This window comes from Cherax quadricarinatus, chromosome 3 (assembly GCF_038502225.1).
Source record: "Cherax quadricarinatus isolate ZL_2023a chromosome 3, ASM3850222v1, whole genome shotgun sequence".
NCBI classification, from domain to species: Eukaryota; Metazoa; Arthropoda; class Malacostraca; order Decapoda; family Parastacidae; genus Cherax; species Cherax quadricarinatus.
The window spans coordinates 70,797,967-70,824,101 of NC_091294.1; the positions used below are offsets into that span (position 1 = coordinate 70,797,967).

At 39.4% G+C, this 26,135-nt stretch overlaps 1 protein-coding gene across 5 annotated transcripts in view; it reads left to right on the forward strand.

The window, feature by feature from the left end:
* Positions 1 to 26,135, forward strand: part of LOC128705417 (female sterile (1) homeotic) — a 684,385-nt gene that overhangs the window by 289,686 nt on the left and 368,564 nt on the right. For all 5 annotated transcript variants that reach the window (XM_070092310.1, XM_070092319.1, XM_070092329.1 and 2 more), the window contains one exon: positions 3,124 to 3,264. In XM_070092310.1, the coding sequence (XP_069948411.1) occupies positions 3,124 to 3,264 (141 nt within the window). The remainder of the gene's footprint in view (positions 1 to 3,123; positions 3,265 to 26,135) is intronic.

The window sequence follows — 26,135 nt, forward strand, 5'->3', positions numbered from 1 at the left end:
AAAATTAGACTAGATAGTTTAGTAGCAGGCCCAGGAGCTGAAACACAGTTCTCTAATCAATACCAGGAACTGGAATTTTCTTGAAACACACTTGGTTTAGTAGCAGACCCAGGAGCTGGAACACAGTACCCTCAACAGTACTAGAAGCTCAAGTTGTCTCCTCAAGCACAGGTAGTTTAGTAGCAGAACCAGGAGCTGGAACAATACTCTCAATACTACGAGCTGGGGTTGTCTCCTCAAACACTTTTAGGAAGTTTATCCCTTTCACTGTCTCATGCATAGATTTACCATCTGACTTTTCAGCACCATGCACCCAAATATGCTGTGACTGGTAAATTTTGGCTTAGACATGAGAGGATGTGTATGTGCCATGGGTATGCACAATATAAAAAAAATCCTGCCCCATGCTGTGCATGATGGGAACAGTATACTCTGACCTTGTGTTTGGTTTAAAATAGCAATTTCAAGTTTTTTTAGAGTGGGTTTTGTGGTTTTATTGGCTGTTTCTGGGTATTTATAGAATAGAAAACAGTGCAATAGAGATGATTTTTGTCTGTTTCAGTACTGGAAGTAGCTTGAAATAGGGCTTAAAGTGGCAGAATCCTTTGATTTTTTGGTAGTTTTTCCAAGGAAGGGTAGGTCCTTGCCTTGGTCTTTTTTTTTTTTTTTTTTTTTTTTTTTTAACAAATTGGCCATTTCCCACCGAGGCAGGGTGACCCAAAGAGAAAGAAAAAAACTTTCATCATCATTCAGCACTTTCACCATCACCACGCCTCTATGCAGAGGCGTTCAGATATGACAGCTTAGATGTCCCTCCAAACTGCCACTATCCCAAACCCCTCGTTTAAAGTGCAAGCATTGTACTTCCTGTTTCCAGGACTTGATTCCAGCTAAATCTATAATAACCAGTTACCCTGAATCCCTTCACAAAATATTACCCTTCTCAAACTTCAACATCTAGTCAGATCCCATAAAACATTCGACTCTATTCACTCCTATCTAACACACTCGCACACTTGCTGGAATTCCAAGCCCCTCACCCACAAAACCTTCTTTATCCCCTCCCTCCAACGTTTTCGGGGACGACCCCTACCCCACCTCCCTTCTACAGATATATACGCTCTCCAAGTTGTTCTACTTTGTTCCATTCTCTCGAAATGAATAAACCACCTCAACAGCCTCTCTTCAGTAACTCCACACCTCCTCCTAATTTCCACACTACAAATTCTCTACATAATATTTACACCACACATTGCCCTTAGACAAGACACCTCCACTGCCTCCAGCCGCGTCCTCGCTGCAGCGTTTACAACCCATGATTCTCACCCAAACAAGTGTTGGTACCACTGTACTCTCATACATTACCTTCTTTGCCTCCATGGATAACATTCTTTGGTATTTATTAGCTCTTCTTCAAGTATTGGGATGACCCAGTCATGACCAATCAATCTTAGTTGTTTTATCTGAAAAATATGTTAACGTATTTTATTTTGTTGGATGATGGATTCAAAATGGGGACAAAGGGGACATGATTAATGAACAAAGGATAAGTTGCTTTAGTGGCCGGAATACTTACAGTATTTAGTTTGGACTCTGTTTATGAATTGGAATTTGTTGTATTTTATGAAAAATTTATGAAATTATTGACTTCTTCGCACTTTTTATCATGCTGATTATTGAATGGGCAGCTTCTTACACTCATTTGATAGAACAGAAAACATTCTATTGAAATTGGTTAAAATATGGCTGAATTGTTGCATTAATTGCATCCAGACTGCCAACCCTCCTTAACTCAGTTTTTTTTACCTTATTTCACATTTCTCATGTCCTGTGGCTTGGTTGGTAGCATATTCAGCCCACACACTGAGTGTCCATGGTTTGATCCCTGGTACGGGTAGAAATGTTGGGCATATTTCCTCACTCTTACTGTCTCTGTTCACTTAGCAGTAAGTAGGTACTTGTGTTACATCCTGGGGAAGGGTGGTAGCATACCTTAGATAGGACTGGGCTTTGAAATGAGCTGAAGTAGGATAACAAATCACTACTTTATTATTTATTAACACATCGGCCGATTCCCACCAAGGCAGGGTGGCTCGAAAAAGAAAAACTTTCATCATTCACTCCATCACTGTCTTGCCAGAGAGGTGCTTTACACTACCATCATAAAACTGCAACATTAACACCCCTCCTGAGTGCAGACACTGTACTTCCCATCTCCAGGACTCGAGTCCGACCAGCACGTTTCGCTGAATCCCTTCATAAATGTTACTTTGCTCACACTCCAACAGCACGTCAAGTATTAAAAACCATTTGTCTCCATTCACTCCTATCAGATACGCTCACGCACGCTTGCTGGAAGTCCAAGCCCCACAAAACCTCCTTTACCCCCTCCCTCCAACCCTTCCTAGACCGACCCCTACCCTGCCTTCCCTCCATTACAGATTTATACACTCACGAAGTCATTCTGTTTTGTTCCATTCTCTCTACATGTCCAAACCACCTCAACAACCCCTCCTCAGTCCTCTGGATAATAGTTTTGGTTATCCCACACCTCCTAATTTCCAAGCTACAAATTCTCTGCATTATATTCACACCACACATTGTCCTCACACATGACATCTCCACTGCCTCTAACCTTCTCCTCGCTCCAAGATTCATCACCCATGCTTCACACCCATATAGGAGTGTTGGTGTAACTATACTTACATACATTCCCCCTTTTTGCTTCCATGGACAGAGTTCTTTGTCTCCACAGATGCCTAAGTGCACCACTCACTCTTTTCTCCTCATCAGTTCTGTGATTCACCTCATCCTTCATAGACCCATCTACTGACAAGTCCACTCTTAAATATCTGAATACATTCACCTCCTCCATACTCTCTCCCTCCAGCTTGATATCGAATCTTTCATCACCTAATCTTTTTATCATCCTCATCACCTTACTCTTGACTATTTCCGAAAAAATTTGAATTGAAGCTCTCTGCACTTTTATTTTTGAGGTTGCAGCAGTGAAAAGGTTAATGTATGAATTTTATTGATCAATATTGCACATTAATTATTTGCATTGTGTAGGTGATGCATGTACTTAAGAAGCTCCAGCCATTTCTTTCATTTTTATTTTAGCTCGTCCCGAAAAGAAGAATGTCCAGTCAAAAAGTAAAGAAGAATCCATGGCAGAAAAGAAGCAGGAACTCGAAAAGCGGTTACAAGATGTCACAGGACAGCTGGGAAATCCCCCAGTACCCAAGAAGACGCCGAAGAAAGGTTGGCCACTAGTTTTAATAATTTAGCTATTTTTTCCCTCTTTAAAATTATATATGCATTACAGTACTGTTATCTATAGTTGTTTCCATGATTGAAATAGTACTTGCAATATGCTAAAAATAAACTCTGCATATTGGCTGTTTTTCAAAATGAACTAGTGTCTAATTGCTGGTAGTGAGAAATAAAACGTTACAACGTGTTGGGTACCACCTGTTTTTGACGAGCCTGGCCCAAGGCTGGGCTCTGGAAGTAGAAAAGCTCATTAAAGGTATAACACAGCCATCTACCCACCTTTAAAAAAAAAAAAACAGGATTTTTTTCAGCTATATTCAACCACTTATTTCTTTAAAAATACTGCTACTTAAAGTGATGATGATGATAATAACAATAATGATAATAATAATAATAATTTTAGTTTAGCGTGATAAATGTTTGTTTAACTTGATAGATGTTTTTATGTTATCCGTGGAGGTAAAAAAGGGAATGTGAAAAAGTATATAGTGGTACCAACACCACTCTTATATGGGTGTAAAGCTTGGGTTGCAAATGCTGCAGCTAGGAGGTGGATGGAGGCAGTGTGTGGTGTACATATTATACAGAGAATTCGGAGTGTGGAAATTAGGAGGAGGTGTGGAGTTAATAAAAGTATTAATCAGAGGGCTAAAGACGGGTTGGTGAGGTAGTTCGGTCATTTAGAAAGAATGGATCAAACTAGAGTGATATGGAGAGCGTATAAATCTGTAGGGGAAGGAAGGCGGGGTAGGGGTTGTCCTCGAAAAGGTTGGAGGGAGGGGGAAAGGAGGTTTTGTGTGCGAGGGGCTTGGACTTCCAGCAAGCATGCATCAGTATGTTAGTTACGAGTGAATGGAGATGAATGGTATTTGGGACCTGACGACCTGTTGGAGTGTGAGCAGGGTGATATTTAGTGAAAGGATTCAGGGAGAATTGTTGTTTTTATATAGCCTTACTTGAGTTATGGAAGTGGGAAGTACAATGCCTGCACTTTAACCCTTTCAGGGTCCAAGGCCCAAATCTGGAGTCACGCACCAGTGTCCAAGAATTTTCAAAAAAAAAATTTGTTATTTTTTCTTATGAAATTGTAGAGAATCTTTTTGTGAAGGTAATAAAACAAAAAGTACGAAATTTGGTGGAAAATTGACGAAATTATGCTCTCGCGAATTTTGATGTGTCAGCGATATTTACGAATCGGCGATTTTGCCGACTTTGACTCCCATTTTAGGCCAATTACATTATTCCAATCAACCAAATTCTTAGCTATTTCACTAGTATTACTTCTATTCTATCGATTGAGCACAAGAAATCGCCAATTCAACTGTTTCAACTACAAAATAAAGTGATCGGAAATTGTTAATTTGGCCAATTTAACACAAAGTTCAAAATATTCCAATTTCAAAATAGGGTCCAGAATGAAGAATGTAGGCATTCCTGGCACTAAACTAACATTTCCTCTGTTCATTAGTTATGTTTTGAGGCTTTACAAATAAATTCCATTTTGATTTTTTATTCACATAATGAATTTTTATTCACACCAAAAAATAGAAGATTTACTGTTATGCAATACTGTAATAATTGTATAAATATCATCACCATATTTGTGAATGCATATTAGACCCACCAGCTGACGTGTATTAGACATGTGAGGTCGTTTGTTTACTCTTGAATATCGGCAAAAATTTAACATTTCTGCTACTTTGAGCTCAGTTTCAAGCCATTTCCAGTGCTAAAACCAATCAAAATCATCTCTATTTCTGTAATATGTCTTCCATTCTATCAAATGAGACCAAGAAATCGCAAATACAACTATAAAAAACATACGAAAAAACACTGCAAAGTTGCTGTTTTAATCGAAAAATCATGATTTCATTTTTTTTCTCTCATTATACACAGTGTGCTTCAGGATCTGTTTTATGTGGTGCACACATACCACATAGATGTATTCTCTCATATCTAGGCCCAAATGTACCACTCACAGTTTATCAGAGTAAGCTGAGCTCATGGCGTAGATCTACGGTTTGGACCCTGAACATAAAGCCGTAGATCTACGGGACGGACCCTGAAAGGGTTAAAGGAGGGGTATGGGATATTGGCAGTTTGGAGGGATGTGTAATAGGATGGTATATAATTGGGAAAGGGAAGTGGTAATTTCATGCACTGGCCAGGGAGGTATACCATCTTTTAGGAGTGAAGAAGAACAGGATGTGAGTGTTGGGGAGGTGTGTGAGGCATTACGTAGAATGAAAGGGGGTAAAGCAGCTGGAACTGATGGGATCATGACAGAAATGTTAACCCTTTGACTGTTTCCGACGTATAAATACGTCTTACGAGCCAATGTTTCTGACGTATTTATACGCATAAATTCTAGCAGCTTCAAATCAAGCAGGAGAAAGCTGGTAGGCCCACATGTGAGAGAATGGGTCTCCATGGTCAGTGTGCACCATATAAAAAAAATCGGGGAGCCAGTGGTGCATTGTGGGAATGCCATTTCAGTTGTCATTTTTCAGCATGTCTAGCGGTAAGAAATATGTGATTCCCCAGCAAATCTGGGACTCTTCTCTTCCCAAGTGATGCTCTAACACAGATGGAAGTGTCAGTGAAGATCAATTTCATGATTTGGAGGAGTTTGAGACCAAAAGCAATGGAAGAGGAGGAGGAGGAGGGAAGGAAGAGGAGGAGAAGGAGAAGGAGGAGGAGAAGAAGGAGAAGGAGAAGGAGGAGGAGAAGAAGGAGGAGAAGGAGGAGAAGGAGAAGGAGGAGGAGAAGGAGGAGGAGGAGAAGGAGAAAGAGGAGAAGGAGAAGGAGGAGGAGGAGAAGGAGGATGAGAAGGAGGAGGAGGAGGAGGATGATTGTTTGTTTGTTTTTGTAAACAAGTTTTGTAAACAATATATTGATAATTATGTTTGTGTGCTTATTGTGTTGTATACAACGAGTGTATATATATACATTGCACCTTACTTTGGTCTCATAGGCCACATAAGTTATGTGAAAAAATAAAATAGTGAAAAAAACAAAAAACCTTCAATTACAAGTAAACTAAAGTTTACCGGGTGAGCGGCAGTCGCCGCTGTTGCCATACGCGGCTCATTTTCTGCAAACTTCACGGCTCTATATCTCGGTAAGTACCGATGGCAAAAAATTTTTTTTTGGACTAAAACACTCAGAAAAATAATCTTAACATTTTCATAAGAAAAAATAATTTTTTTTTTTTTTTGAATATTTGGCGACATAGAATGACAGTTTCAGAGAGGGGCCTGAAACAGTCAAAGGGTTAAAAGCAGGGGAAATATTGTGTTGGAGTGGTTGGTATTTTTGTTTAATGTATGAAAGAGGGGAAGGTACCTAGGGATTGGTAGAGAGCATGTTTAGTCCCTTTATATAAAGGGAAGGGGGACAAAAGAGATTGTAAAAATTATAGAGGAATAAGTTTACTCATTCTACCAGGAAAAGTGTATGGTAGGGTTATAATTGAAAGAATTAGAGGTAAGACAGAATGAAGGATTGCAGATGAGCAAGAAGGTTTCAGAGTGGGTAGGGGATGTGTAGATCAAGTGCTTACATTGAAGCATATATGTGAACAGTATTTAGATAAAAGTAGGGAAGCTTTTATTGCATTTATGGATTTAGAAAATGCATATGATAGTGGATAGGGGAGCAATGTGGCAGATGTTGCAAGTATATGGAATAGGTGGTAAGTTACTAAATGCTGTAAAGAGTTTTTATGAGGATAGTGAGGCTCAGGTTAGAGTGTGTAGAAGAGAGGGAGACTACTTCCCAGTAAAAGTAGGTCTTAGACAGGGATGTGTAATGTCACCATGGTTGTTTAATATATTTATAGATGGGGTTGTAAAAGAAGTAAGTGCTAGGGTATATGGGAGAGGGGTGGGATTAAATTATGGGGAATCAAATACAAAATGGGAATTGACACAGTTGCTTTTTGCTGATGATACTGTGCTTATGGGAGATTCTAAAGAAAAATTGCAAAGGTTAGTGGATGAGTTTGGGAGTGTGTGTAAAGGTAGAAAGTTGAAAGTGAACACACAAAAGAGTAAGGTGATGAGGGTATCAAATGATTTAGATAAAGAAAAATTGGATATCAAATTGGGGAGGAGTAGTATGGAAGAAGTGAATGTTTTCAGATACTTGGGAGTTGACATGTCAGCGGATGGATTTATGAAGGATGAGGTTAATCATAGAACTGACGAAGGAAAAAAGGTGAGTGGTGCTATGGGGTATATGTGGAGACAAAAAACGTTATCTATGGAGGCAAAGAAGGTAATGTATGAAAGTATAGTAGTACCAATACTCTTATATGGGTGTGAAGCTTGGGTTGTGAATGCAGCAGCGAGGAAGTGGTTGGAGGCAGTGGAGATGTCCTCTCTAAGGGCAATGTGTGGTGTGAATATTATGCAGAAAATTCGGAGTATGGAAATTAGGGGAAGGTGAGGAGTTAATAAAAGTATTAGTCAGAGGGCTGAAGAGGGGTTGTTGAGGTGGTTTGGTCATTTAGAGAGAATGGATCAAAGTAGAATGACATGGAGAGCATTTATATCTGTAGGGGAAGGAAGGCGGGGTTAGGGGTCGTCCTCGAAAAGGTTGGAGGGAGGGGGTAAAGGAGGTTTTGTGGGCGAAGGGCTTGGACTTCCAGCAAGCATGCATGAGCGTGTTAGATAGTGAATGGAGACGAATGGTATTTGGGACCTGACAAGCTGTTGGAGTGTGAGCAAGGTAATATTTAGTGAAGGGATTCAGGGAAATCGGTTATTTTTATATAGCCGGACTTGAGTCCTGGAATTGGGAAGTACAATGCCTGCACTCTAAAGGAGGGGTTTCGAGATATTAGCAGTTTGGAGGGATATGTTGTGTATCTTTATAGGTATATGCTTCTAAACTGTTGTGTTCTGAGCACCTCTGCAAAAACAGTGAATATGTATGAGTGAGGTGAAAGTGTTGAATGATGAAAGTATTTTCTGTAACCACAAACTTCTGCCCCACATTCTAATACTGCATTTTTAAAACTATTCCAACCCTCTTCAACACCCCCCCCCTTCCTCCCCCACCCCTATTACTCATACTTGCAGCAGCCCACCTTTCTGCCAATAGTTGCTTATATTTCACCCGAACTTCCTCCTCCTTTAGTTTATACACTTTCACCTCCCTCTTACTTGTTGTCATTTTCCTCTTGTCCCATCTATCTCTTACTCTAACTGTAGCTACAACTAAATAATGATCCGATATATCAGTTGCCCCTCTGTGAACGTGTACATCCTGGAGCCTTCCCATCAAATATACCTTGTATATTTATTTATCCTCCTTTTCAGGAAATATGTATTACTTATTACCATACCTCTTTCTACACATTGCTCAATTAAAGGCTCCCCATTTTCATTTACCCCTGGCACCCCAATTTTACCTACTACTCCTTCCACAACAATATTTTCCCACTTTAGCATTGAAGTCCCTCACCACAAGTACTCTTGACACTTGGTTCAAAACTCCCCACGCATTCACTCAACATTTCTCAAAATCTCTCTGGCTCCTCTACACTTCTCTCTTCTCCAGGTGCATATACACTTACTATAACCCACTTTTCACATACAACCTTTATTTTACTCCACAAAATCCTTGAATTAATGCATTTATAGTTCCTCTTTTCCTGCCATAGCTTATCATTCAACATTATTGCTACTCCTTCTTTAGCTGTATTTCTATTTGAAACCCCTTTCCTAATCCCATTTATTCCTCTCCACTGAAACTCTCCCACCCCCTTCATCTTTGTTTCACTTAAAGCCAGGACATCCAGCTTCTTCTCATTCATAACATCCACAAATATCTCTTTCTTATCAACCGCTCAACACCCACACACGTTCAGACATCCCACTTTGACAATTTTCTTCTTATTCTTTTTTAGTAATTATTACAGGGAAAGGGGTTACTAGCCCATTGCTCCCGGCATTTTAGTTGACTTTTGCAACACGCATGGCTTATGGAGGAAAGATTCTTATTCCACTTCCCCATGGATATAAAAGGAAAAGTAATAAGAACAAGAACTACTAAGATAAAATCAAAGAAATCTCAGGCGAGTGTGTATAAATAAACATGTACATGTATGCGTAGTGTGACGTAGAAGTGTAAGTAGAAGTAGCAAGATGTACCTGTAATCTTGCATATTTGAGACAGACAAAAGACACCAGCAATCCTTCCATCTTGTAAAACATATACAGGCTTTCCTTTTACACTCGCTTGGCAGGATGGTAGTACCTTCCTGGGTGGTTGTTGTCTACTTATTTCCCTATAATTTTTACACTCTCTTTTATCCCCTTTGCCTTTATACAAAGGCACTGTGCATGCTCTGCCAATCCCTAGGTACCTTACCCTCTTCTATGCATTTGTTAAATAATAGCACCAACCACTCCAAAACTATATCTCCACCTGCTTTTAGCATTTCTTTCTTTATCCCGTCAATCCCAGCTGCCTTACCCCCTTTCATTTTACCTACTACCTCACGAACTTCCTCCACACTCACAACTGGCTCTTCCTCACTCCTACAAGATGTTATTCCTTCTTGCCTTATACACGAAATCACAGCTTCCTTATCTTCATCTACATTTAACAATTCCTCAAAATATTCCCTCCATCTTCCTGATACCCCGAACTCTCCATTTAATAACTCTCCTCTCTTATTTTTAACTGTCAAATCCATTTGTTCCCTAGGCTTCCTCAACTTACTAATCTCACTCCCAAACTTTTTCTTTTTATTCTTCTTTATGTTGTTGGGTGAAACAGTTTTTCTTGTGTGTATCTGTTTTTCTGTAGAGTGGTAAAATTTGTTTGTCACTCCTTTGCATTTCGCCATCTTCAACACGCCATAAAATCATAAGTGTTGATCAGATTCAGGAAAAGGCACTCTTTTAGTATGTAAGTTTTTTTTTTTTTTTTTTTTTTTTCTTCAAAATCTTGCCCCAGTGACAGCAATTTTAATTTGTGGGTGTGCCACATTTAAGGGGGTTAATGACTTATCTCCAGCGATATTCTTGATTCAGTTTTGTTTGTCATTCTTGCTGGAAGTGAATGCAAGTATAACCTCTCCAGTTCTGAACTGGAGAGGTTATTTGTGTTGCTTTAGGAGGTTCTCTGTTATTGATAGGCCCTAGTGTATGTTGCAGTTTCCACAGTCATTTTCTCTGTGCTTAAAGTTCCCTGCTGTCTCTACTTTATCCTTGGCTCTTGGTACTGTGCTGTATATACAGTTTCTTCAGTGGCATTTATTGCTATTGCATTGTTTTTGTCAGAGTCCCTACTTAGTTTTTTTTTTTATTATTGTTATTATTATTATTTGTTTGGTGGTGGAGTGTTATGACAGCTATGGTAGCAACTGCAAGATGCTCCGTGGTTTTTGATCCAGCAATAAATGTTGTCTCTGAACTCGGTAAAGTTGGCAAGTGACATTTCCTCAAACCTAGATATGTTTCACAGAAGTGCTGCTACTACTATCTTTTTTTTATCCTTTTACTCTTAGCTGTTAGTTCTGGGAAAAATTGTTGCCACATTCGTGTTAGTTACCTCGATCATGAGGTCGTGGATTATTTTTTGTTCTTTCACTTTAGTCCTATGCTTTGTGACTCGATCTGTTTGTGTCTCACCAGTAAACATTTGATTCTGGAATGGCTAGAGATTTCCAGGGGTGGGTAGTGGGGAGGAGGTTACCATGGTTATATGGAAAACAATTCTAATTGCTTCTGTCCCTGTGGCATGGTCCCAGACCAGGACTCTTTGTTTATGGTCTGTTCAAGCAGGTTGTCAATCCTAGCCACACTTTGTGGCTGTTCGGCAACTTACTTTAGGAACTTTTAGCAATTTACTCTTGAAGTCAGGAGTCTATTGGTAATTGCTTATTTGTATGAAAGGAGGGTCTTGGAATGTCTTAGACCATTTATACTTAGAGTTATCTCTTAGTATACTCAATGCACCTGTGTTCATTTGAGGTATTTTGCAGTGTCTGTTAAGTCTCTTACTCTAAGGCTTGGAGGCTTCAACCCTCCAAAAGTTCCCCTACCTTCTTCAAACCACCCTAAATAAAAATAATACTGTAATAATAATGCTGCTTCAAAACAAGTCTCCTAACCTACTCCTTCCAGACAGTCCCTCTCCCCCACAATATAGAAATTCTGGTGCTGCCACTGGGCATGCCCTGTAATTTAGGTGCTTGACTGAATTTATACAGGCAGTAAATTCTCTACATTATCTAGTTCTTTGATTTCACCTGCCTTAAAAGGTGGCTTTTTAGTGTGTAGCAGCATTCCAGCCTTGAATGGTAAAGTGATGGAGCTTAGGGGGTGTAGTTAGCAACTGTAGGGTTTGAGGAATGTTGTAGCGTAGTGAAAACAAAAGGTTACATGTCGCATTTTAGGTGCAAATGGGAAATGATTATTAATATTTATTTATCTGCTTTTTCTTAGCGTTTAACACTTGTATCTTGAGAATTTCTTTAGTTTGCTGACTTTAAAATTAACCCTCTCAGTGGCAGTCACATAGAACTACGTTATTGAGAGCAAGACCTCTCTTGTGGTTCTGTCATAAGCTCAGCTCACTTAGATAAGCTGCGAGTAGTAAATTTTGGGCTAGATAAGAGAGAATGAGTCTTTGCAGTTAGCTTGCATGTTACAAAAGAAAAATACTGCCCCACACAGTGCATAATGAAAAAAAAGCAGAACTCCGCCCATGTGTTTGGTTTAAATAGTGACATTGAGTTGTTCACTAGGATTTTTTTTATGGATTTATTGGCTGTTTCTTGTTATCATTTAATAAAATTGAAGACATACTACTGAATTGGTAGTTTCTTGTGCTCAACATGTAGACCAGAAGGCATACTAGTGAAATACCTAAAAATTTGGTTGAATGGAGCAATGAAATTGGCTTGAAATAGGGCTCTTAAAGTGGCTGAAGTTGCCAACTTATAATTGTGCCACAATCACTAACTTTGTGCCTGCATAATTCTATAAGTTTTTTTATCAGATTTCATACTTTTGGTGCCATTACCTTCAGGAAAAGATTCTCTACCACTTAGGAGAAATTAAAGTCTTAAAAACCAACAACATGCAGAACATGGACAAAATTACAACTCTAGAAAATAAACAAAATGCACTTGACCAACTCAGCAAGAACCCACACCAAGTCTGAGGAATCCATCAACCTCCTCAAAGATCAAGTTGCACAACTGAACATCAACATCAAGGGTGAAAGAGAAAGAGTCGACTTACAACTTACTGATGTCATGAACAATTTCCAAGACCACTTAGACCAACAACAACTGTCTGACTCAGTCGTAGTGAATAGCAAACATCTTTCACTAACTATAACTCAGGAAACATGTAAACAAACCACATTAAAGCTGATCCAAGAGCATCTTCATTTCAACATACGAAGTGGTGTCATAAATGAGTGTAAAGTGATAGGCTATCAACCTGGAAAAAAATCAGTAATATACTAAAATTTAACTAACTCTCAGTGACATAACTTACTAAGCACATCCATTACAGTGAAAAGTGATGTTTATGTGAGTGAATGCCTGACCAAACCATGGAAAAATCTGCTCTACAGGATAAGAAAGCTGAAACATGACCGGAAAATCCATCAGTGCTTTGCGAGGGATGGAAAAATTGCTGTAAAAATGGAATCGACGGGAAAGAGATACTTTATCTCCAATGAACGTGAACTAAAAAAAATTTCTAATAGACTCTGACCTTAACGAATCAGGTTAAAAAAATGCAGTTTGTTGCCTTTAAAATCGGGCATAATCACAGATAATACCACAGACCACTACCCTGCTTTTCTCATAACCAATCTAGGTAAATTACCCCAAGACACTACTAAAGTAACCTTCAGACTTCAAATGAGGCAGCCATTAATAACTTCACAACAGCAATGACAAACATCGACTGGCAAACTGAGCTAGAAATCTGTACAGATACCAATGAATGTATTAATAATTTTCTAAAAAAGACCCAATACCTCTATAACAAGCATTGCCCTAAAACAAACTAAACAGATCACAGCTAGGAGACTGAACAGTCCCTCAAATCCATAAATGTAAAGCACATATATGAAAAACAATACAGAATGGGTCAAATAACCAGAGACCAAACAAAACGTTACTCGTCAGTCCTAACCAGCCTGATAAGAAGGGCAAAAAAATTGTATTATGAGAACAGATTATCTAACTTACGAGGTGATATAAAAAAGACCTGGAAAACTTTTATCTGAAATTCTAGGAACAAAAAAGATATCAGGAAACAGAACCATCAAACTAACAAAACCAGATAAACCCCTACTCCCACTGACTGAAACAGCACACAGACTCTGTGTTTTCTTCTCCACCATAGGAAAAAACCTGGCGGATAAAATCCCAAGCTCAAATACCCCACCTAATGACTACCTCACTGGCACCTACCTGAACACACTATTCCTAGCTCCGACCAACCCAACAGAAGTCTCTCTTATTATCAACACACTAAAGAACAAGGCATGAGATTTAAATACCTTACCATCCTTTATATATAAAAAAGCTTCACAAGTGCTGTCACCAATCATTGCAACACTCTTTTAAAAATCCATCGAATCGTCTACCTTCCCTACAGTTCTCAAATTAGCGAGGGTCACCCCGATACATAAAGGAGGAGATCAAGCAGACTTGAATAACTAGAGGCCAATATCCAACTTACCCCTTCTCTAAAAAATCTTTGAAAAATTAATTCATAAGCAAATCTATTCCTACCTCATCTCCCACAACATACTCAACCCCTGTCAGTTCGGGTTCAGGCCTAATATAAATACGAATGATGCTATTATACACTTGTTAGTACAAATATACACTGCACTCGAGAAAAGAGAAGTCCCATTGGGGATCTTCATTGATTTACATAAAACATTTGATACAGTTGACCCTGATTTGTTGCACATAAAATTATCACACTGTGGTATAAGAGGGCACTCTCTCAACTACCTAAAGTCATACCATAGCAGAAGCCAATATGAGGATAGATGGGCTAATGAGAGCATAGGCAATGGGGTCGAAGAGGTATGGGTAGGTTTAAAAATGTAGTGTTAGAGTGTTCAGCAGAAGTTTGTGGTTACAGGAAAGTGGGTGCGGGAGGGAAGAGGAGCGATTAGTGGAATGATGATGTAAAGAGAGTAGTAAGGGAGAAAAAGTTAGCATATGAGAAGTTTTTACAAAGTAGAAGTGATGCAAGGAGGGAAGAATATATGGAGAAAAAGAGAGAGGTTAAGAGAGTGGTGAAGCAATGTAAAAAGAGAGCAATTGAGAGAGTGGGTGAGATGTTATCAACAAATTTTGTTGAAAATAAGAAAAAGTTTTAGAGTGAGATTAACAAGTTAAGGAAGCCTAGAGAACAAATGGATTTGTCAGTTAAAAATAGGAGAGGAGAGTTATTAAATGGAGAGTTAGAGGTATTGGGAAGATGGAGGGAATATTTTGAGGAATTGTTAAATGTTGATGAAGATAGGGAAGCTGTGATTTCATGTATAGGGCAAGGAGGAATAACATCTTGTAGGAGTGAGGAAGAGCCAGTTGTGAGTGTGGGGGAAGTTCGTGAGGCAGTAGGTAAAATGAAAGGGGGTAAGGCAGCCGGGATTGATGGGACAAAGATTTTTTTTTTTTTTTTTTTTCAATAATTCGGTCGTCTCCCACCGAGGCAGGGTGACCCAAAAAAAGAAAGAAAATCCCCAAAAAGAAAATACTTTCATCATCATTCAACACTTTCACCACACTCACACATTATCACTGCTTTTGCAGAGGTGCTCAGAATATAACAGTTTAGAAGCATATACGTATAGAGATACACAACATATCCCTCCAAACTGCCAATATCCCAAACCCCTCCTTTAAAGTGCAGGCATTGTACTTCCCATTTCCAGGACTCAAGTCCGACTATATGAAAATAACCGGTTTCCCTGAATCCCTTCACTAAATATTACCCTGCTCACACTCCAACAGATCGTCAGGTCCCAAGTATCATTCGTCTCCATTCACTCCTATCTAATACGCTCATGCACGCTTGCTGGAAGTCCAAGCCCCTCACCCACAAAACCTCCTTTACCCCCTCTTTCCAACCCTTTCGAGGACGACCCCTACCCCTCTTTCCTTCCCCTATAGATTTATATGCTTTTCATGTCATTCTACTTTGATCCATTCTCTCTAAATGACCAAACCACCTCAACAACCCCTCTTCTGCCCTCTGACTAATGCTTTTATTAACTCCACACCTCCTAATTTCCACACTCCGAATTTTCTGCATAATATTTACACCACACATTGCCCTTAGACAGGACATCTCCACTGCCTCCAACCGTCTCCTCGCTGCTGCATTTACCACCCAAGCTTCACATTCATATAAGAGTGTTGGTACTACTATACTTTCATACTTTCCCTTCTTTGCCTCCATAGATAACGTTTTTTGACTCCACATATACCTCAACGCACCACTCACCTTTTTTCCCTCATCAATTCTATGATTAACCTCATCCTTCATAAATCCATCCGCCGACACGTCAACTCCCAAGTATCTGAAAACATTCACTTCTTCCATACTCCTCTTCCCCAATTTGATATCCAATTTTTCTTTATCTAAATCATTTGATACCCTCATCACCTTACTCTTTTCTATGTTCACTTTCAACTTTCTACCTTTACACACATTCTCAAACTCATCCACTAACCTTTGCAATTTTTCTTTAGAATCTCCCATAAGCACAGTATCATCAGCAAAAAGTAACTGTGTCAATTCCCATTTTGAATTTGATTCCCCATAATTTAATCCCACCCCTCTCCCGAACACCCTAGCATTTACTTCTTTTACAACCCCATCTATAAATATATTAAACAACCATGGTGACATTACACATCCCTGTCTAAGACCTACTTTTACCGGGAAGTATTCTCCCTCTCTTCTACACACCCTAACCTGAGCCTCACTATCCTCATAAACGCTCTTTACAGCATTTAGTAACTTACCACCTATTCCATATACTTGCAACATCTACCACATTGCTCCTCTATCCACTCTATCATATGCCTTTTCTAAATCCATAAATGCAATAAAAACTTCCCTACCTTTATCTAAATACTGTTCACATATATGCTTCAATGTAAACACTTGATCTACACATCCCCTACCCACTCTGAAGCCTCCTTGCAGGTGGGGATATAGTTTTGGAGTGGTTGGTGCAATTATTTAATAAATGTATGGAAGAGGGTAAGGTACCTAGGGATTGGCAGAGAGCATGCATAGTTCCTTTGTATAAAGGCAAAGGGGACAAAAGAGAGTGCAAAAATTATAAGGGGATAAGTCTGATGAGTTTACCTGGTAAAGTGTATGGTAGAGTTGTTATTGAAAGAATTAAGAGTAAGACGGAGAATAGGATAGCAGATGAACAAGGAGGCTTTAGGAAAGGTAGGGGGTGTGTGGACCAGGTGTTTACAGTGAAACATATAAGTGAACAGTATTTAGATAAGGCTAAAGAGGTCTTTGTGGCATTTATGGATTTGGAAAAGGCGTATGACAGGGTGGATAGGGGGGCAATGTGGCAGATGTTGCAGGTGTATGGTGTAGGAAGTAGGTTACTGAAAGCAGTGAAGAGTTTTTACGAGGATAGTGAGGCTCAAGTTAGAGTATGTAGGAAAGAGGGAAATTATTTCCCAGTAAAAGTAGGCCTTAGACAAGGATGTGTGATGTCACCGTGGTTGTTTAATGTATTTATAGATGGGGTTGTAAGAGAAGTAAATGCGAGGGTCTTGGCAAGAGGCATGGAGTTAAAAGATAAAGAATCAAACATAAAGTGGGAGTTGCCACAGTTGCTCTTTGCTGATGACACTGTGCTCTTGGGAGATTCTGAAGAGAAGTTGCAGAGATTGGTGGATGAATTTGGTAGGGTGTGCAAAAGAAGAAAATTAAAAGTGAATACAGGAAAGAGTAAGGTTATGAGAATAAAAAGATTAGGTGATGAAAGATTAGATATCAGATTGGAGGGAGAGAGTATGGAGGAGGTGAATGTATTCAGATATTTGGGAGTTGACGTGTCAGCGGATGGGTCTATGAAAGATGAGGTGAATCATATAATTGATGAAGGGAAAAGGGTGAGTGGTGCACTTAGGAGTCTGTGGAGACAAAGAACTTTGTCCTTGGAGGCAAAGAGGGGAATGTATGAGAGTATAGTTTTACCAACGCTCTTATATGGGTGTGAAGCATGGGTGATGAATGTTGCAGCGAGGAGAAGGCTGGAGGCAGTGGAGATGTCATGTCTGAGGGCCACGTGTGGTGTGAATATAATGCAGAGAATTTGTAGTTTGGAAGTTAGGAGGAGGTGCGGGATTACCAAAACTGTTGTCCGGAGGGCTGAGGAAGGTTTGTTGAGGTGGTTCGGACATGTAGAGAGAATGGAGTGAAACAGAGTGACTTCAAGAGTGTATCAGTCTGTAGTGGAAGGAAGGCGGGGTAGGGGTCGGCCTAGGAAAGGTTGGAGGGAGGGGGTAAAGGAGGTTTTGTGTGCGAGGGGCTTGGACTTCCAGTAGGCATGCGTGAGCGTGTTTGATAGGAGTGAATGGAGACAAATGGTTTTTAATACTTGACGTGCTGTTGGAGTGTGAGCAAAGTAACATTTATGAAGGGGTTCAGGGAAACCGGCAGGCCGGACTTGAGTCCTGGAGATGGGAAGTACAGTGCCTGCACTCTGAAGGAGGGGTGTTAATGTTGCAGTTTAAAAACTGTAGTGTAAAGCACCCTTCTGGCAAGACAGTGATGGAGTGAATGATGGTGAAAGTTTTTCTTTTTCAGGCCACCCTGCCTTGGTGGGAATCAGCCAGTGTGATAATAAAAAAAAAATAAAAAAAATGGAGCAAACTCTTCTACACAACCAGTTACAGTTGGCATCCCACAGGGAGGTGTCTTTGACCCTCTTCTCTTTCTCATTTACATAAATGACCTACCAAATGCATCACAACTACTCAAACCCTCACTGTTTGCAGATGACACTACATATGTCTTCTCTCACCCAAGCCCAGTCATACTAGCCAATACTGTAAATACTGAATTACAGAAAATATCTACCTTGATGATGATTAATAAACTTACTCTCAACATTGACAAAACCTACAGAACAGAACTACAGATGTTCCTCTTAACAATGATAAACGGATCACCTATCACAAAGCTCACAGAGGGAAAATTCTTAGGAATCCACCTTGATAATAGACTCAAATTTCAAACACGTGTACAACAAATTTCCAAGAAAATCTCCAAGACCGTAGGTGTGCTATTGATACGGTACTATGTTTCACAATGAGCTCTCCTGGCCCAGTATCACTTCCTCATTTACCCCTGTCTCATCTATGGAATCTGTGCATGGGGCTCAACAACAATAAATCATCTCAGACCATTAATTACCCAACAAAAGGCTGCAGCCAGAATGATGATAAATTCCCACTCCAGGCGGCATACTCCACCAATATTCAAAACTCTGAACTTACTCACCGTACAAAACATCCATACTTATTATTGTGCCTACTACATACATAGAACACTAAACTCGGATATAAACTCTCCCCTCAATTTTCTCCTTACCAACCTCAGCGGAACACATAACCATAACACAAGGCGCAGATCACTCTTTGATGTTCCTCGTGTCCATCTCACACTATGTAAAAGCTTAATTCACATAAAAGGCCCAAAAATCTGGAATTCATTACCTTTGAATATAAAAGAAATACTGTCTGTTTATCAATTCAAGACTATTCTTAAAAACCACTTTATCACCCACAACTAAATAAATACTGAATAACTGTATCTCAGTCTGTAGTGGAAGGAAGGCGGGGTAGGGGTCGGCCTAGGAAAGGTTGGAGGGAGGGGGTAAAGGAGGTTTTGTGTGCGAGGGGCTTGGACTTCCAGCAGGCATGCATGAGCGTGTTTGATAGGAGTGAATGGAGACAAATGGTTTTTAATACTTGACGTGCTGTTGGAGTGTGAGCAAAGTAACATTTATGAAGGGATTCAGGGAAACCGGCAGGCCGGACTTGAGTCCTGGAGATGGGAAGTACAGTGCCTGCACTCTGAAGGAGGGGTGTTAATGTTGCAGTTTAAAAACTGTAGTGTAAAGCACCCTTCTGGCAAGACAGTGATGGAGTGAATGATGGTGAAAGTTTTTCTTTTTCGGGCCACCCTGCCTTGGTGGGAATCGGCCAGTGTGATAATAAAAATAAAAAAAACTGTATCTCATAAATGTATAACCTGTGACCCTATCAAACTATGTTTTTTTTTTTTAATTACATCTCCTAATAGAATACTCCATTCTCTTGAATGCACAGTAACTCATCTAATGACCACATGACCTGTTTCTGCATTACAAATCATTGAATTTTTTCGATTTGATTGGATTAATAAATTTTATGACTACATTTAGTATATTGATCATTTTGTTATACATTATTATGCTACAAATTTGTACAACTGTAATGCTTCTTCATTGAAATGTTCAAATTTCGTTGTTTAACCCTTTCCTGGTCCAGAGGCCAAATTTCAAAGTGTGCACCAGTGTCCAAGAATTTTCAAAAAATAATTTTGTTATTTTTTCTCATGAAATAGTAGAGAATCTTTTTCTGAAGTTAATAAAACAAAAAGTACAAAATTTGATGGAAAAGTGACGAAATTATGCTCTCATGAATTTTGATGTGTCAGCAATATTTACGCATCAGCGATTTTCTGGACTTTGACTCCCATTTTATGCCAGTTACATTATTCCAGTTGACCAAATTCTTAGCTATTTTACTAGTATTACTTCTATTCTATTGATTGAGCACAATAATTCACCAAGTCAACTGTTTCAACTACAAAATAAAGTGATCGGAAATTGGTAATTTGGCCAATTTAATGCAGTGTTCAAAATACTCCAATTTCAAAATAGGGTCCAGAATAAACAATGCAGGCATTCCTGGCACTAAACTAACATTTCCTCTGTTCATTAGGTACGTTTTCAGGCTTTACTAACAAATTCCATTTTGATTTTTTATTCACATAATGAATTTTTATTCAAACCAAAAAATAGAAGATTTACTGTTATGCAATATTGTAATAGTTGTATAAATAATATCAGCACATTTGTGAACATATATTAGACCCACCAGCAGGCGTGTATTAGACGTGTGAGGTCATTTGTTTACTCTTGAACATCGGCAAAAATTTTAACATTTCCGCTACCTTGACCTCAGTTTCAGGCCATTTCCAGTACTAAAACCAATCAAAATCATCTCTATTTCTGTGATATGTCTTCCATTCTTTCAAATGAGACCAAGAGTTCGCAAATACAACTATAAAAAACATAAGAAAAAACACTACAAAGTCGCTATTTTAATTGAAAATTACGGTCTCGGTTTTTTTTTCTCTCATTATGCACTATGTGCTGTAGGATTTGTTTTGTGGTGCACACGAAAGCCTGTGATTGTTTTACATGATGGTAGGATTGCTGATGTCTTTTGTCTGTCTCATAAATATGCAAGATTACAGGCATGTCTTGCTACTTCTACTTACACTTAGGTCTCACTACACATACATGTACACATTTATTTATACACACTCAGATGAGTTTTCTTTGATTTTATCTTAATAGTTCTTGGTCTTATTACTTTAACTTTTATATCCATGGGGAAGTGGAATAAGAATCTTTCCTCCGTAAGCCATGCGTGTTGTAAAAGTCGACTAAAATGCCGGGAACAATGGGCTATTAACTCCTTTTCCTGTAAAGATTACTAAAAAGAATAAGAAAAAGAAAATTGTCAAAGTGGGAAGTCTGAATGTGCGTGGATGTTGTGCAGATGATAAAGAGATGATTGTGGATGTTATGAATGAGAAGAAGCTGGATGTCCTGGCTTTAAGTGAAACAAAGCTGAAGGGGGTGGGAGAGTTTCAGTGGAGAGGAATAACTGGGATTAGGTCAGGGGTTTCAAATAGAGTTAGAGCTAAAGAAGGAGTAGCAATAATGTTGAAGGATAAGCTATGGCAGGAAAAGAGGGACTATAAATGTATTAATTCAAGGATTATATGGAGTAAAATAAAGATTGGATGTGAAAAGTGGGTTATAATAAGCGTGTATGCACCTGGAGAAGAGAGAAGTGTAGAGGAGAGAGAGAGATTTTGGGAAATGTTGAGTGAATGCGTGGGGAGTTTTGAATCAAGTGTGAGAGTAATGGTGGTTGGGGATTTCAATGCTAAAGTGGGTAAAAATGTTATGGAGGGAGTAGTAGGTAAATTTGGGGTGCCAGGGGTAAATGTAAATGGGGAGCCTTTAATTGAGCTATGTGTAGAAAGAGATTTGGTAATAAGTAATACATATTTTATGAAAAAGAGGATAAATAAATATACAAGGTATGATGTAGCATGTAATGAAAGTAGTTTATTAGATTATGTATTGGTGGATAAAAGGTTGATGGGTAGGCTCCAGGATGTACATGTTTATAGAGGGGCAACTGATATATCGGATCATTATTTAGTTGTAGCTACAGTTAGAGTAAGAGGTAGATGGGAAAAGAGGAAGGTGGCAACAAGAGGTAAGAGGGAGGTGAAAGTGTATAAACTAAGGGAGGAGGAAGTTCGGGTGAAATATAAGCGACTATTGGCAAAAAGATGGGCTAGCGCAAAGATGAGTAGTGGGGGGGGGGGGGGTTGAAGAGGGTTGGAATAGTTTTAAAAATGCAGTATTAGAATGTGGGGCAGAAGTTTGTGGTTATAGGAGGGTGGGGGCAGGAGGAAAGAGGAGTGATTGGTGGAATGATGAAGTAAAGGGTGTGATAAAAGAGAAAAAGGTAGCTTATGACAGCTTTTACAAAGCAGAAGTGTTATAAGAAGAGCAGAGTATATGGAGAGTAAAAGAAAGGTAAAGAGAGTGGTGAGAGAGTGCAAAAGGAGAGCAGATGATAGAGTGGGAGAGCCACTGTCAAGAAATTTTAATGAAAATAAGAAAAAATTTTGGAGTGAGTTAAACAAGTTAAGAAAGCCTAGGGAAAGTATGGATTTGTCAGTTAAAAACAGAGTAGGGGAGTTAGTAGATGGGGAGATGGAGGTATTAGGTAGATGGCGAGAATATTTTGAGGAACTTTTAAATGTTAAGGTAGAAACAGAGGCAGTAATTTCATGCACTGGTCAGGGAGGTATACCATCTTTTAGGAGTGAAGAAGAGAAGAATGTAAGTGTGGGGGAGGTACGTGAGGCATTACGTAAAATGAAAGGGGGTAAAGGAGCTGGAACTAATGGGATCATGACAGAAATGTTAAAAGCAGGGGGGGATATAGTGTTGGAGTGGTTGGTACTTTTGTTTAATAAATGTGTGAAAGAGGGGAAGGTACCTAGGGATTGGCGGAGAGCATGTATAGTCCCTTTATATAAAGGGAAAGGGGACAAAAGAGACTGTAAAAATTATAGAGGAATAAGCTTACTGAGTATACCAGGAAAAGTGTACGGTAGGGTTATAATTGAAAGAATTAGAGGTAAGACAGAATGTAGGATTGCGGATGAGCAAGGAGGTTTCAGAGTGGGTAGGGGATGTGTAGATCAAGTGTTTACATTGAAGCATATATGTGAACAGTATTTAGATAAAGGTAGGGAAGTTTTTATTGCATTTATGGATTTAGAAAAGGCATATGATAGAGTGGATAGAGGAGCAATGTGGCAGATGTTGCAAGTATATGGAATAGGTGGTAAGTTACTAAATGCTGTAAAGAGTTTTTATGAGGATAGTGAGGCTCAGGTTAGGGTGTGTAGAAGAGAAGGAGGCTACTTCCCGGTAAAAGTAGGTCTTACACAGGGATGTGTAATGTCACCATGGTTGTTTAATATATTTATATATGGGGTTGTAAAGGAAGTAAATGCTAGGGTGTTTGGGAGAGGGGTGGGATTAAATTATGGGGAATCAAATTCAAAATGGGAATTGACACAGTTACTTTTTGCTGATGATACTGTGCTTATGGGAGATTCTAAAGAAAAATTGCAAAGGTTAGTGGATGAGTTTGGGAATGTGTGTAAAGGTAGAAAGTTGAAAGTGAACATAGAAAAGAGTAAGGTGATGAGGGTGTCAAATGATTTAGATAAAGAAAAATTGGATATCGAATTGGGGAGGAGGAGTATGGAAGAAGTGAATGTTTTCAGATACTTGGGAGTTGACGTGTCGGCGGATGGATTTATGAAGGATGAGGTTAATCATAGAATTGATGAGGGAAAAAAGGTGAGTGGTGTGGAGTCAAAAAACGTTATCTATGGAGGCAAAGAAGAGAATGTATGAAAGTATAGTAGTACCAACACTCTTATATGGGTGTGAAGCTTGGGTGGTAAATGCAGCAGCGAGGAGACGGTTGGAGGCAGTGGAGATGTCCTGTTTAAGGGCAATGTGTGGTGTAAATATTATGCAGAAAATTCGGAGTGTGGAAATTAGGAAAAGGTGTGGAGTTAATAAAAGTATTAGTCAGAGGGCAGAAGAGGGGTTGTTGAGGTGGTTTGGTCATTTAGAGAGAATGGATCAAAGTAGAATGACATGGAAAGCATATAAATCTATAGGGGAAGGAAGGCGGAGTAGGGGTCGTCCTCGAAAGGGTTGGAGAGAGGGGGTAAAGGAGGTTTTGTGGGCAAGGGGCTTGGACTTCCAGCAAGCGTGCGTGAGCGTGTTAGATAGGAGTGAATGGAGACGAATGGTACTTGGGACCTGACGATCTGTTGGAGTGTGAGCAGGGTAATATTTAGTGAAGGGATTCAGGGAAACCGGTTATTTTCATATAGTCGGACTTGAGTCCTGGAAATGGGAAGTACAATGCCTGCGCTTTAAAGGAGGGGTTTGGGATATTGGCAGTTTGGAGGGATATGTTGTGTATCTATATATGTGTATGCTTATAGACTGTTGTATTCTGAGCACCTCTGCAAAAACAGTGATAATGTGCGAGTGTGGTGAAAGTGTTGAATGATGTTGAAAGTATTTTCTTTTTGGGGATTTTCTTTCTTTTTTGGGTCACCCTGCCTCGGTGGGAGACGGCCGACTTGATGAAAAAAAAAAAAAAACATTCCACACATATGTATTGTCTCATATCAAGGCCAAAATTTACCGCTCGCAGCTTATCAGAGTGAGCTGAGCTCATGACGTAGATCTACGGTTTGGACCCTCAATGTAAAGCCATAGATCTACAGCACGGACCCCCAAGGGGTTAAAATACTCATTTTCACTTTGTTGTAATTTGTTTCCTGTAATTTTTACCACTGAATATATCATTGCTCTGAATATTTCATAATGCTCTGCATACAAGGGGCTTTTGACATGTACACCCAACCACTGTAATTCCTTGCACAACTATGTATCATGTTCAAATAAAAGTTGTTGTTGTTATTATTATTATTATTATTATTATTATTATTATTATTTTTTTTTTTTTTCAACAAGTCGGTCGTCTCCCACCGAGGCAGGGTGACCCAAAAAAGAAAGAAAATCCCCAAAAAGAAAATATGTGATGAATGGTTTGAAAAACCGACAAGTTGAAGATTGAGACACTTATGCAGCATACGGGAATCTTTATTCAGGAAACGTTTCGCCACACAGTGGCTTTATCAGTCCAATACAAAGAGGAAGGCGTAAGGAGAGGAGGAGTATGAGGTAATCAGTCCCTCAGCCTGGAGTCGATGTGTTCAGTCCATCAATCTTGTAGATTGATGTGTTCAGTCCATCAATCTTGTAGATTGATGGACTGAACACATCGACTCCAGGCTGAGGGACTGATTACCTCATACTCCTCCTCTCCTTACGCCTTCCTCTTTGTATTGGACTGATGAAGCCACTGTGTGGCGAAACGTTTCCTGAATAAAGATTCCCGTATGCTGCATAAGTGTCTCAATCTTCAAAAAGAAAATACTTTCATCATCATTCAACACTTTCACCACACTCACACATTATCACTGCTTTTGCAGAGATGCCCAGAATACAACAGTTTAGAAGCATATACGTTTAAAGATACACAACATATCCCTCCAAACTGCCAATATCCCAAACCACTCCTTTAAAGTGCAGGCATTGTACTTCCCATTTCCAGGACTCAAGTCCGACTATATGAAAATAACCGGTTTCCCTGAATCCCTTCACTAAATATTACCCTGCTCACACTCCAACAGATCGTCAGGTCCCAAGTATCATTCGTCTCCATTCACTTTTATCTAACACGCTCATGCACGCTTGCTGGAAGTCCAAGCCCCTCGCCCACAAAGCCTCCTTTACCCCCTCTTTCCAACCCTTTCGAGGATGACCCCTACCCCTCTTTCCTTCCCCTATAGATTTATATGCTTTCCATGTCATTCTACTTTGATCCATTCTCTCTAAATGACCAAACCACCTCAACAACCCCTCTTCTGCCCTCTGACTAATGCTTTTATTAACTCCACGCCTTCTCCTAATTTCCACATTCCGAATTTTCTGCATAATATTTACACCACACATTGCCCTTAGACAGGATATCTCCACTGCCTCCAACCGTCTCCTCGCTGCTGCATTTACCACCCAAGCTTCACATCCATATAAGAGTGTTGGTACTACTATACTTTCATACATTCCCTTCTTTGTCTCCATAGATAACGTTTTTTGACTCCACATATACCTCAACGCACCACTCACCTTTTTTCCCTCATCAATTCTATGATTAACCTCATCCTTCATAAATCCATCCGCCGACACGTCAACTCCCAAGTATCTGAAAACATTCACTTCTTCCATACTCCTCCCCCCCAATTTGATATCCCATTTTTCTTTATCTTAATCATTTGACACCCTCA